General features: G+C 39.3%; 1 protein-coding gene across 1 annotated transcript in view; it reads right to left on the bottom strand.

The window, feature by feature from the left end:
- Itga2 (integrin subunit alpha 2) overlaps positions 1–12,223 on the bottom strand; it is a 96,043-nt gene that overhangs the window by 34,985 nt on the left and 48,835 nt on the right. Inside the window, exons 5-10 of the mRNA XM_059276337.1 lie at positions 10,163–10,277; positions 9,874–10,001; positions 7,336–7,484; positions 3,432–3,582; positions 3,021–3,186; positions 1,203–1,279 (exon numbers count right to left, since the gene is read on the bottom strand). Coding sequence (XP_059132320.1) covers positions 1,203–1,279; positions 3,021–3,186; positions 3,432–3,582; positions 7,336–7,484; positions 9,874–10,001; positions 10,163–10,277 — 786 coding nt within the window. The remainder of the gene's footprint in view (positions 1–1,202; positions 1,280–3,020; positions 3,187–3,431; positions 3,583–7,335; positions 7,485–9,873; positions 10,002–10,162; positions 10,278–12,223) is intronic.

Below are 12,223 nucleotides of genomic sequence, written 5' to 3'. Positions count from 1 at the left end.
TTTTCCTCAGTCCTTTTCAAATGTTCTCGCATCTACATCCCTATAGCCCATGTGTTTAACCATGGCACAGCCACAAAACTCACCTGTAGTTGTGACAGTCAATGTAGCCGACTGAAAGCAAGCCTAAGTCAGGGATGGGGAAGACCAGACAGCTCAGGGTCCTCTGCATTGGTTCAAACTCAATTTAAATATGAAAGGCTACAAGTCCTTAGGAACAGGCTTGGTCAGAATGAAAGGTGTTATTGTTAAGGGTCTTTTTGTTGTTGTTGTTTGTTTGTTTGTTTGTTTGTTTTGATATAAGGAAACAGGGATATGGTGATGTGGGGTTAAAAATACCAAATAGGGAAAAAAATATATCTCATTCTGAGGAAAAATACAAAATTTTGAGAATAAGCATAATGTAAGCACAGACTCTAAGCTGGGAGTATATGACGGGATAGTAACCTCATGGAATTGTGTGAAAATATTTCTGTACTATTGTATTTATTTACTTCTTTCTACAGGAAAGATTTCTAACTTTTTTCAGCATCTCTAAGTGTTGTTGAATCAGTAACATGAGCATCTTTTATTCCAGGCAAAGAATGAGCTGTTCTTGGTCCTTGGATCTGTTTATCACCCTCTGACTTCAAATTCATTCCTAAATATTTCCCAGAATCTTGTACCGTTTTGTCTCTCATTCCCCTCCAATGTCCTGGGCAGGATTTGGGTCCAGGCCTTGAGGGTGTTTCTGAGAACACTGGATGGACTCCCTGAGTTACCAAGACATGGACTCCAGGTCTACCTCAGGTCTCACAAATTGCCCATCTTCAACAATTCTCTGTCTCTGCTTGTGGAAATTGATACCATGGCAATGTGGTCTGTGATTGTGTCAGGGATAAAAAGGGCTTTTTTTTTTTCTCTGACAAATGTTTTAGGTAATTAATTGATTCCCGTGAAATTCTTATAAGGATAATGCTTGGAATTAGTATAGTGTCTTTGCCATAGGAGACTCAAAGCTTTTATTATAAAAGGTATTTTCCTCTGACATAGGGAAGGAAGAATTTAACTGCTTTTTTTTTTTTTTTAAAGCATAGTGACTGGGCCCAGGAATCTGAATCATTGCTCAGGGAAGGGCTGTTTTTCCTACTGTGTCTAAGCTATTGTGTCTTTGTGTGTGTTCTGGTCAGTGGCAATATTGGCTTAAGCTTATCTGGTATACACACATTTTGAGGAGAGTAGTCTGCGCTGAATCCGACTTGTGCCATTTCCATCTGGAAGTGGTCTCCTCCTTGAACAGTACCTGTTAAATATCATTTTCAAAAATTATACTATTGTCAGCTATTTTAAATCAAAATTTAAAACATGGACACACATCTGCAAGCATGTGCATTCATGAACACACACACACACACACAAGTGTTCTCATGTCAATTTACAGCTGTAGGTTGGAGGATTCTAGGATGGGGAAATTACTAAAAAAGTGTCCAAAGAAGTGTTCAAAGTTGGCTTTGATCCCCCATTAAGCATTAATTTAATGTAATATTTATGCTGTTCTTGATATCAAATTAGCCTCAGCAAAGAAAAAGTATTAGTGAAGGTGGAAACTGAGATCAGAGTGTTCTTGTAAATTTATCATTAATAGTTAAGAAATTATGTGGGTTTTGCTTTTAAATACTGGTGTTCCTAATGCACAGATACTTCAGATGCATTGGAAGAAGAGGTGATTATTTTGTACAGTAGACTGGACTGACAGAAACCTGTGTCAACCTTTGGAAACCAAGACTCAAGACAAAAGAGTTTCCCAGCTGGGAAGTTTGTTTTAATTGCACTTAAGTATCTGTTGGTGTCAAACACAGCAGAACTCTATTGGTAGGCACATCCTTTTTGGTGTGGTCAGAATGGTTGTCTTTCAATAATGTTCCTGAGAAGCAAGCCAAATTCCTCCACAAACACTTCAATAGAACAAACTTTACTACTGTGAGGGGTCCTCTTGCTTAGGAAGTATGATAATGACACTGATTGCATAGACACAGTTTGGGGGAGAAATACGTTTATGTTCCTCAAAAGTCTTCGACAATAGAAAATGTCCAAGATCATTTCAAGTTAGCCTTAAATTACATTGTAATTACTCCTACTCACAGACTCCCAGCAAATTTGCTCTTACAGATGCCTTAGTAGTTTTGAATAATTGCAGGAGGCCTTAGTTTTTGGTGATGATTTAAATAACTCAGAAATACCACACTTCTGCAATAAAATTTGGTGTCGGACAGAAATTTCTAGTTCATCAACAAAAGATCAAGGTTGGACTGCAGAAGTGGACACCTTTGCAATACCTTCAAACCAGTTTCTAAGCAGGACCTGATATGTGGTACACAATTAAACACCAGCTTTATTGCTGAGTTATTTGGGTTAAGCTCCTGGAACTAGGATTTGGGTTGCATGGAACTTTTTTTAACGAACTGTGAAGAGGTCCTGCTTGTCTGCATGGGTGACAATTCTGCCCTGAGGATGTTCCAAGGCTATGGAGGTGCATCAGTAGAGCTGTAATAAGTAAAGCCTTTCCCCTAATGAACTGCTGGAGATCATCACTGTATTTTCAATATTTTAAAGGTATATATGTTTACTATAAACAAATTCAAGAATTTCTGAAATAACATAAAAAGAAAAAACTATGATTATAATAGATGTTGGTAGATTGTTCTCTCGAAAATTGAAAAAATTCATCATCTTATCAACCATGTATGAGCTTTATACCTCAGAGACTTGTAGAAAATTAAACAGTATTGATGTGTCTTCTTTTAGGCAAAGCACAAAAGTGGCTGGATACATATTTTTCTTCTGCTTGCTAATCACTTACAATTCTCTTATAAATCATATAGTCAATGTGTTTTGTTTATCTTTCTTGTTGACATGTGACATATCTGAGTTAGTTTTTATGCATAGTCTATAAGTTAATATCCACATAGCAAATACATTATATGAAAATAACAAATTCTCCAACAAAATTATTTGAAGGGAAAGTTTGTGCAAGGCCTTTTTACCTTCAATGCTGAAAATATGTTCTCCGAGCGTCCCAGCCTTTTCCAGAAGAGCGGCTTCATCGGCCACATTGAAAAAGAATCTCTCTGTTGGAGTACTAGCAATGGCTTTGATTTCCTTGATTAAATTCTTAGTATCAAGGGCATTTCTGTTTAAATACCCAAGAACCTTGAAAAAAGAGAGAGCAGGACAAAGGTCATTCTTCTACCTCGATTTCCCTATCTGTTCATTTCAGGATGTTTCTGATCATCCCAGAGCTTCTTGCAAACACTCCCACAGCCACTTATTCAGTTGACAGGACTGAAAACGAGCAGGAAGCAGAGAGACTGTACAAATTGCAGACTGGGAAAGTGATGAAGTTCAGGACTGTGTACCCATCAACCGCCAGACATGTCCAAACAGAAGCCACTTACTGCTATGCCGAACCTCAATATCTCATCATCATTGCATTTCTGGATCACCTCTTTCAGCATCGACCCATCATGGGATTCACCATCAGTCACAACTACCATGACTTTCGTAGCTCCTGGGCGCCCACCAGAAGCTGGTAAATAAGCCTCATCTCTGTGACAGATAAAAATGCTCATTATTAACAGAAGCTAAGATGTAGACCCTGGCTTTGAAGTAGAAATGGGAAATTTGCATCTTTAAGCACATCAATCATAAACTATGTTGTGCTTTCCACATCAATTCCTTCTATGTCAATGCCGGTGTTATATTTAAGAGCATTGTTCTATTTGTAGCTTCTTCAGAGAAATAAAAAATATAATTCACATTTAATAGTAATTTCAACGGATTTCATGGTGTGTGTGTGTGTGTGTGTGTGTGTGTGTGTGTGTGTGTGTGTGTATTCTAGTTAGCTTTTTGTTGCTGTGATAAACCACCAAAACAAAAAGAAACTTGGAAGAAAAGAGTTTATTTGGTTTACGGGTTATGTCTACCATCAAGGCAGAACTGAGGGCAGGAGCTTGCAGCAAAACTGTGGAAGAAAAACAGCTTACCAGTTTGCTGCATCTGGCTTGCTTGGCTGCTTTTGTTATACAGCCCAGGCCGACCTGCCTAAGGATAACACTGCCCACAGTGGGCTTGACCCGCCCCCCCAGGCATCAATTATTAATCAAGAATATGCCATGTAGTCATGTCCATAGAACAGTCTGATGGAGGTAATTCCTCAGTTTGGCCTTCCCAGGTGACTCTGACTCTCTGTCTTTGTCTCTGTCTCTGTCTCTATTCTCTCTCTCTCTCTCTCTCTCTCTCTCTCTCTCTCTCTCTCTCTCTCTCTCTCTCTCTCTGTGTGTGTGTGTTGTATATGGCCCATATATGTTTTCCTGTATAAATGCACAGATACACATGCATGAATGTGCATATGGAGGTCAGAGATCAATATTCAGTGTCGTTTTTCTATACCTCTCCACTTCAGTTTTTAAGACAAGGTCTCAGTAAACCTGGATTTCAATGACTCAGCTCTGCTGCATGGCCAGCAAGCTCTGGAGTTGGATCTGTCTCTCCCCTTCCCAGTTCTAAGCATACAGACATATACCACAGCACCTGGCTTTTATGTGGGTTCTGGGAATCCATGTAAGCTCCTCAGTCTTGTGGAGAAAGCACTTTACCCACTGGGCAATCTTCCAGCCCCACCCAAACCCTGTATTTATATTTAAAGAGTCAAATCTATTAATCCATTTTCTTATATTCCCTTTATATTTGATACGGCACTTATAAAAAATACATGATTCCTTTTTTAAAAATGTCTAAAATTATCATTAAAATCTCATGTTCATGCTTAATCCTTTAATGCTTTCATTTTTTATATTTTGTATTTTCTTTCCTTGAGATAGGGTCTTGCCATGTAGCCCAGGCTAGGATCATAGGCATACACCAATATGCCCAGGTAGATTGAAAATTTAATTCAGCTAAAATCTATTTTGATGCAAGAAGTAAGGTACATTATTCAGCTTTATTTTCTTCTATATAGACAGCCAACCAACAAGTTATTTCTCTCTGTCTATTAGAATCTCCATGACATTCTTCCTAGGTGATGCCACCTACTTCATAGGGTAAACTATCAGCTAGCTATATAATGATTTCTGTTTCCTGTTCATCTCTTCTATTTTCATATTTATATCTTCAGTGCTGGCTAACCATCTACCCACTTACCAATACTCTAAAGCCAATGTTTTTGAAGCTGATAAATCATTTTTGTTAGACAAAATATTATATGTGTATATTATTAGGAAACATGGAAATGAAGAAATATATCCCATATTTTCAGACAGACAAATTTTAATCATGGAGCTCATGTCATATCCTTTTTTAAAAAGTGACGTTTATCCTTTGTGGGTACAGTGTACACCAAGAGTGATTTGAGGATGGATCTGCCTCATTTAGTTTTTATTTCCTGAATTGTCCTATAATGGTAGGTGTTTGATGAAATAAAGTGTGTGGAAATAAGGGGATATTTACAGAAAGGTTATCAGAATTCCGTGTGTGTGTGTGTGTGTGTGTGTGTGTGTGTGTGTGTGTGTGTATGTGTATGTGTGTGTGTGTGTGTGTGTGTGTGTGTGTATGTGTGTGTGTGTGTGTGTGTGTGTGTGTGTGTGTGTGTCTGTCTGTCTGTCTGTGTCCATGTACCTGTGTGTTCTGGTAGGTGATGATTAGAATTTGGGTGGGTCCTGATTTTTGTTCATTGTGAAACTGTGGTGGTAGTGGGGAAACCAGGGCTTTAAAAAGGTAATAAAAGCCAGACAGGCCACACCTCAACAAACAGTAATCATGCCTTATTTTGGAGATGAAAGCTTAACAGGCCTCCAGGTTCCTTCCTGGTGGGTAGGCCCCAGCTACATTCTCTGCTGAAGACTGAAGTCCTCTGAGATTATCTTGACAATATTCTTTCCTTAGTCTGAGTTACTAGACTGGAACGGGCTCCCCACTCAATGACAGGTGACTCATTTTTATGGCCTGCAGTTTATGAGATGGTCAAGCCCCCAAAGAGCTAGAGACAGAAAGACGAAGACAATCGCATCTTCTCATATGGACAGTGTCTTTTAAGCCATATGAAGAAAATCTCACCAGTTGATGAAAGCAGCAACTTCAGTATACACACAGAGAGAATGAGGGGACAGATAAAATAGGGAATGAGGAGATAGACGTGGCGAATTTCATGATGGCCAGCTATGTATCTTAGGAGAAGTGGGAAGAGGTAAGGCAGCATGGAGGGATTTGCCTGATGATGGCGTGAACAGACACCAGCATCATGAGCAGTGAGGAAATGGAATGAGACTGCTTTAGGGCACAGTGAATGTTCTGAGATGGTACTCCCAATAAAGACGCTCAACTTCAGTGGGATGCCTGATGACTTTGGGGAGCGAGCTAAGAGATGACACATAGCAATGGGGGAGCCCACACAGGGTTAGTCCTCACACCAAGGGTAAGGACATTATTCCTGAAAGGACCGTGGAGGAAAGAGGTCTTTGTTCAGTGGCGAAAACCCAGTAGAAGGAGCTCAGGAAGAGGCCAGAGTTGGTGGCAATCCCAGAAGTTTATGGTGTTCCATGAAGACTGAGTTCAGAGCAGCAGTGTATGTCTGCCCTTATCAAATGCTCAGAGGTGCTAAAGGCGACAGGCTTGAGGCAAGTGCATGAGGCTAGCTGGTGCGGAGACCATGTTCACCTAGGGGCAGAGCTACAGGCTTTGCAGAACAGGCGAGGAGAATCACAGACAACTTGTTTTAATGACTTTTGAAAGAATAAAAACAGGAAGTGGAAAAGGTTGTGAGCAGGTTTAAGGGCAGGCACATTATTCTCATTTTTAAAAAATGACAGGCAGACATTTAATAAAGTGTCTAATAAAGCTTACAGAGCAGAGAAAGAGAAACTGAGGTAAGAAGGAGGTGGATGCCATGCAGTTGTAAAATTCACACTCCCTGTGTGTTGCAGCAGGAATAATAATCTTAACGTTTAGATTCGTGTGCATAATGCACCATGAGCTTCATTAACGTGTACAAAATACTCTATTAGCTTTATTTGTTTGAGGTTAATATTAACAGTGATAGATTCTTTCATTTCCCACTATTTTAATCTAAGACCTTTGTATTTTATGCAATTCATGAACAATCATATCACATCACTCAGTCTGTCTGACCATTCCAGAACCATGGTGTGTGACCTCAGTTCCCCTGTGCCATGTCAAGGGACACAGGTCACAGAAAGCTCAGGCTTGTCTCTGCTGGCTACTTTTGTTTTGACTTTTCCATTCCTTTCTTTTACTTTGAGCATTTTCATATTGTCAAAGGGTTGACTCGATAGCATTAAAACTTACCTTGCAAATTTGATTGCTTTGAAGGTATTGGTGAGGTCCCCACCATATTGGAAGGTTCTGGATGTGGCTTCAACCATTTCCTCTTTGGTTTTGAAAGTGTCCAAGTTAAATATAACTCTTGGGCTATTGGCATATTGAATTAATGCCACCTTCAAAAGAGAAGAAGTCTATTAATGGTCATTAGCTTATACACAACTTATATTTAGCCAATATAATAAGAAAGGTGAATTTAGATGTGTAGTCTGATAACTTAAAGAAACCAAATACAATTCTGTGCTTGAAAAAATCATTCTTCTTTCTGTGGAATTATCTTTGTTAGAGGTCTTCAGTATGTAACAGGAGCACGATTGCCATGCAAGACAATCTGTTACAGCTTGCATGTTTGGTTCAGAAATAACTTTAGATTCTCAAAGCACTTCCTTAGTATATTTAATGCAAAAGAATATTAGATTCTGCTTTCTGGTGCCAAGATGAAAGTAGATACAAATAAATAAACTTTCTAATTATCAGTGGATACTAGCTTGAAAACAACTACAAGCAATCACAGATGGAGGGTAATATCTCAATAGTTTTGAGTAGTTATGTAACAGAGTCACAGTTGAATTGAAAAAAAGCTCATGTATTCCTAAGCTATGTACCTAGTTTAACTGACTGTTAGAGCAAGGGTGTTAGAATCCATGTGGGGCAGGGAACCTCTGGCCTTCAGAGGACACACCAGTGGAAAGAACCTTATTTGAGAGAGCAAACAGAAAAATAAACTTCTGAACAAGGTATCTAGGGGACAGTTTCTAATCCTGTAGACCAAGGAACTTACATCTTTCTATCTCTATGCCTATTTCTGAGTATTAGAAGAATTCTCCCAGCCCTGGAGATGGGATCGTGTGAGCAGGAAACGGGTGAGTGGTGAGAGGCTCTCTGGAAGACATAAGACTCTTAAGAGGTAAGACTACAAGGGAATCAGAAGGACAGCCCTTGATGGCTGAGTCCAGTTTGTAGTTTTGCCTGGGAGGAGGTATGACAGCCACTGGGAAGGCATGAGAAACATGGTGATCATCCTGTACATCATACTATAAGATAAGATGTGCAACTGATTCTAAACTAACTGAGGATATCAGCCAGATACGATCCTATGACACAGCCGTAGACCTGAGTGCAGAGAGGAGGGCTTAAAGATAAGGTGTATATTAAATACGGGCCATAAGAAGAGAGACTGAACTCAGCTTCCTCGGGAGAGGAGACAATAGACTGTGGTGGAAAGACACAGAAAAAAGTCGAGAGTTCTGGAGACTATTAAATCAGTTGGGACAGGTATGGTAACTGATTTAGAGACAGGAAAGAAACAGACAAATGGGGACAGTTTCTTCTTAAGGAGATTTAAAGGTGATGTTCTCCAGAAACCAGGGTGATATGTAGCCTTAATTAATAGAAGTTTCTAGTAAAAAGCCATAGTAGAACTTTCATGGTCTCAGAAGGCTGTTTGCCCACTCCCCTGGTATGTAAAATCAACATCAAAACTACATATATTACTCCTCATACTGGGTCACCTTGCCAAGCCTTAATACATGGGGAGGTGTTTAGTCTTACTGCAACTTGATATGCCATGTTTTGTTGATACTCATGGAAGACCCGCCCTTTCCTAATCAGAAAAGGAGGAGAAGATGGGGAATGGGCATAGAAGGGGTTGGGGGAGGGACTGGGAGGAGAGGAGGAAGGGGAAACTATGGCTGAGATGTAAAATAAATTAATTAATTAATTAATAAAAACATAAAAAACAAAACAAAAAGATATAATAGCATCCAATTGAGACTTCTCAAAACATAGAAAATTTCAAATTATTGAAAATACTTTCTTATGTAAAATGCAAGTCAGATTATACTAGATTATAAACAAAAGGCTATAAACTAGTATCAGAATTATGCAGAGTTGTTTTTAAATTTCACAGAATTCAGATAATTCTTTTACAAGCAAAGTGTAAACTTGAGGAATTCACTATTGAGCAAAGTGGATATAGGGAAAATATGTATCTAATTTAAAAATACATTATTATTTTTAATTTATGTGTATATGTGTGTGTCTGTGTGAATTTATGTGCACCATGTGTGTGTGTACAGGTGCCTGTAGAGGCCAGGGGACTTTGGATCTCCTGGAACTAGAGTTGTAGGCTGGAGACTAAACCTGGGTCCTCTGCAAAACAGTAAGTGTTCTTAAGCACTAAGCCATCTTTCTATTCCTGTAAAGGTATTATTAATAAACTCATGGGTTAAAAAATTAAAATAAAGCAACTTTTAGAAGAGATACTAATGTTATACACCATTCTTTTGATAACTCTGTCAAAAATAAAACTAAAATCAACAACACTGAATGAAGCCATGGGCCAAATACTGACCTTAGAAGTGTATGTTTCAATTCATTTCCCAGGTCACCACCAAATGCATTAAAAATAAAGATCTGACAAACGAAAAATTTAAGACTTCACATCTAACATTATTTTCCCCAAAGGAGAGCCACGTGCTCATTTATGATTTTTGATGTCCTTACCTGTGTCTTTTTAGGTCCTATATCCAGGCCTTGTACAAATTTTTCCAAAAAGTTCTTTACCGCCTCCCAGGGATAAATACTGTTTGATTCATCACATACAACTACAACATCTACGAGGGAAGGGCAAGCTGCACAGGGAGAGATGAAGGAAGAACACATTTTCCAAAGATAAGTCAAACTTCACCACCATATACGCTTCAGACTTACGGAGAGGTTGGGTTGGACTTGGTACCCCCTCCCCCGTTAATGGTAAGGCGTTGCTCAGACATCCTTCACATTCATATCTTACCCTGAACTGCGGGTGAAAAGCTGGTCAAGGACTGAAAGTCTGGACTGATGTCAGAACAAATTCCAGTCGCATAATACTGATTTCCACACTGATGTGCCCACAGAGGACCACAGGTCTTCAAAGAAAGGAGAAAACAATACATATACACAGGAAATGTAACCTTCTACTTCTCCTTTTATGGAATTGAGACACCATATTCATTATTTCCCAAGATACTAGGATTTACCAACTCACACACACATGTGTATATATACATACATATGTACACATGTATGTGTATATATATATATATATATATATATATATATATATATATATATATTTGTGTGCATGTGTGTGCATACATATGTGTTTTACTTGCACTTATGTCTTTGTGCTACTTTTGTGCCCAGTGCCCTTGGAGGCCAGAAGAGGATGTTGGCTTCTGGGAATTGAACCCAGGTCCTCTGGAAGGACAGCCAGTGGTCTTAATCACTGAGCCATCTCGCCATCACCTGATTTACCAATTTTACAAAACTAGCAAGTCAAAAATGCATTGGAAGGCCTGGAGAGATAGCTCAGTGGTTAAGAGCACTGGCTGCTTTTCTAGAGGACCCAGATTCAATTCCCATTCTTCACATGGCAGCTAACAACCTTCTATAATTCCAGTCCCAAGACATCTGACATCTTCCTTTGGTTTCCATAGGCACTGGCATGCACCTCGTGCACAGACAATCATTCAGGCAAATATGGTCGAAATAAAAATAAACTCTCAAAAATCTTCATAAAATGTTTTTGAGGGACCATGCTCTGGGAAGGCTAAAAAGACAAGAAGAAAGCAACAGATGGGCTGCTTCATGATGGGCCTTCAGGGAGAGAGATGCGGCCATCGGGGTAGCTGTCAATGGAGAGAGAGAGACCATGGGTTCCCCCACCAAACTACTTCTAGAAAAGCTCCATAAGAAAATTGAATGCAAAGTTGGCTTTTCGTCTCTCAGGTATGTGGGTCTCACGTGGCTCATTTATAAAATGAAGATAATCAGGTCTTTTTGCTTGTAAGATTGTAAAGATTGAATGTTCAATGATCCATAGATATAAAATACTCAGAACAAGTCAAGGGAAAGGGCCATTACTGCAGTAGCACATCATTGTGGTTGTCTGAGCATGGGGGTCTCCTCCTGTCCCATTCATCTAGGACGTCTCAACAGGAACCAAAAATCCAGTTGCCTCTAAGGACACGTAGGGGTCCTCAAGAGTGCCTGAGCCCAGTATGGACACTATGGCAAACAAAAAACATACTTCTTACATTCATGGGCAGGCCACCGTGGCCCTGCCCATGTGATATTTTAAAACCCTTTGTTTTTCTTTCTGAGATTGTGAAGGCAAATTTTGAGTAAAACCTCATTCTTGTAAAGCACATTAACACACAAAACAACACAATTGAGGTAATGAACTGCTACATTTTACCCTCGCTGTAAACTATTTCTTTACTGTGAGCTTCAAGGTCCCAAGCTGGCTAGTATTTATCTCCTTGCTCAAGCATACATATCCTGACTCTTACTATCTCCACGAACACAGCACCAATTCTTCATTTTCATCAGCCCTTCGATGAAAGCTGAGAACTGGTGATTAAATCATGATGAAAACACACAGGAGACATTAGACTCTCTAAAATCAAATTTTCTAGAGGAAGAGAGGTCAAGTCTAAAGATACTAAAAGTTACCTAAAGAATTTCACGTTATATAAAGCTGTGACCCATGCATAACAGAGCACTAAACTTATGGACAGATCAATTATTAAAACTGAATAGAGAAGTGTGAACTTATAGGAAGCAATTGGAAAAACAAAAGGAATCTATTTGACCCAGTTTAACTGTTAGTGGCTTAATCCTAGCAGCTGTGCTCATATTTCACGCTCAGTGAGCAAGCACGGTTTTCCTGCCATAAAACTGGAACATTTTGCCAATTAGGAAAAAGTCATTGTTGCTTCTGGCTAGCACACACACACACATACACACACACACACACATACACACACACACACACACACACACACACACACACACACACACACAGTAGAGG

Source organism: Peromyscus eremicus, chromosome 11 (genome assembly GCF_949786415.1).
Source record: "Peromyscus eremicus chromosome 11, PerEre_H2_v1, whole genome shotgun sequence".
Classification (NCBI taxonomy): domain Eukaryota; kingdom Metazoa; phylum Chordata; class Mammalia; order Rodentia; family Cricetidae; genus Peromyscus; species Peromyscus eremicus.
The sequence above is the reverse complement of the archived record's forward strand: the minus strand, read 5'-3'. Positions and strand labels throughout refer to the sequence as shown.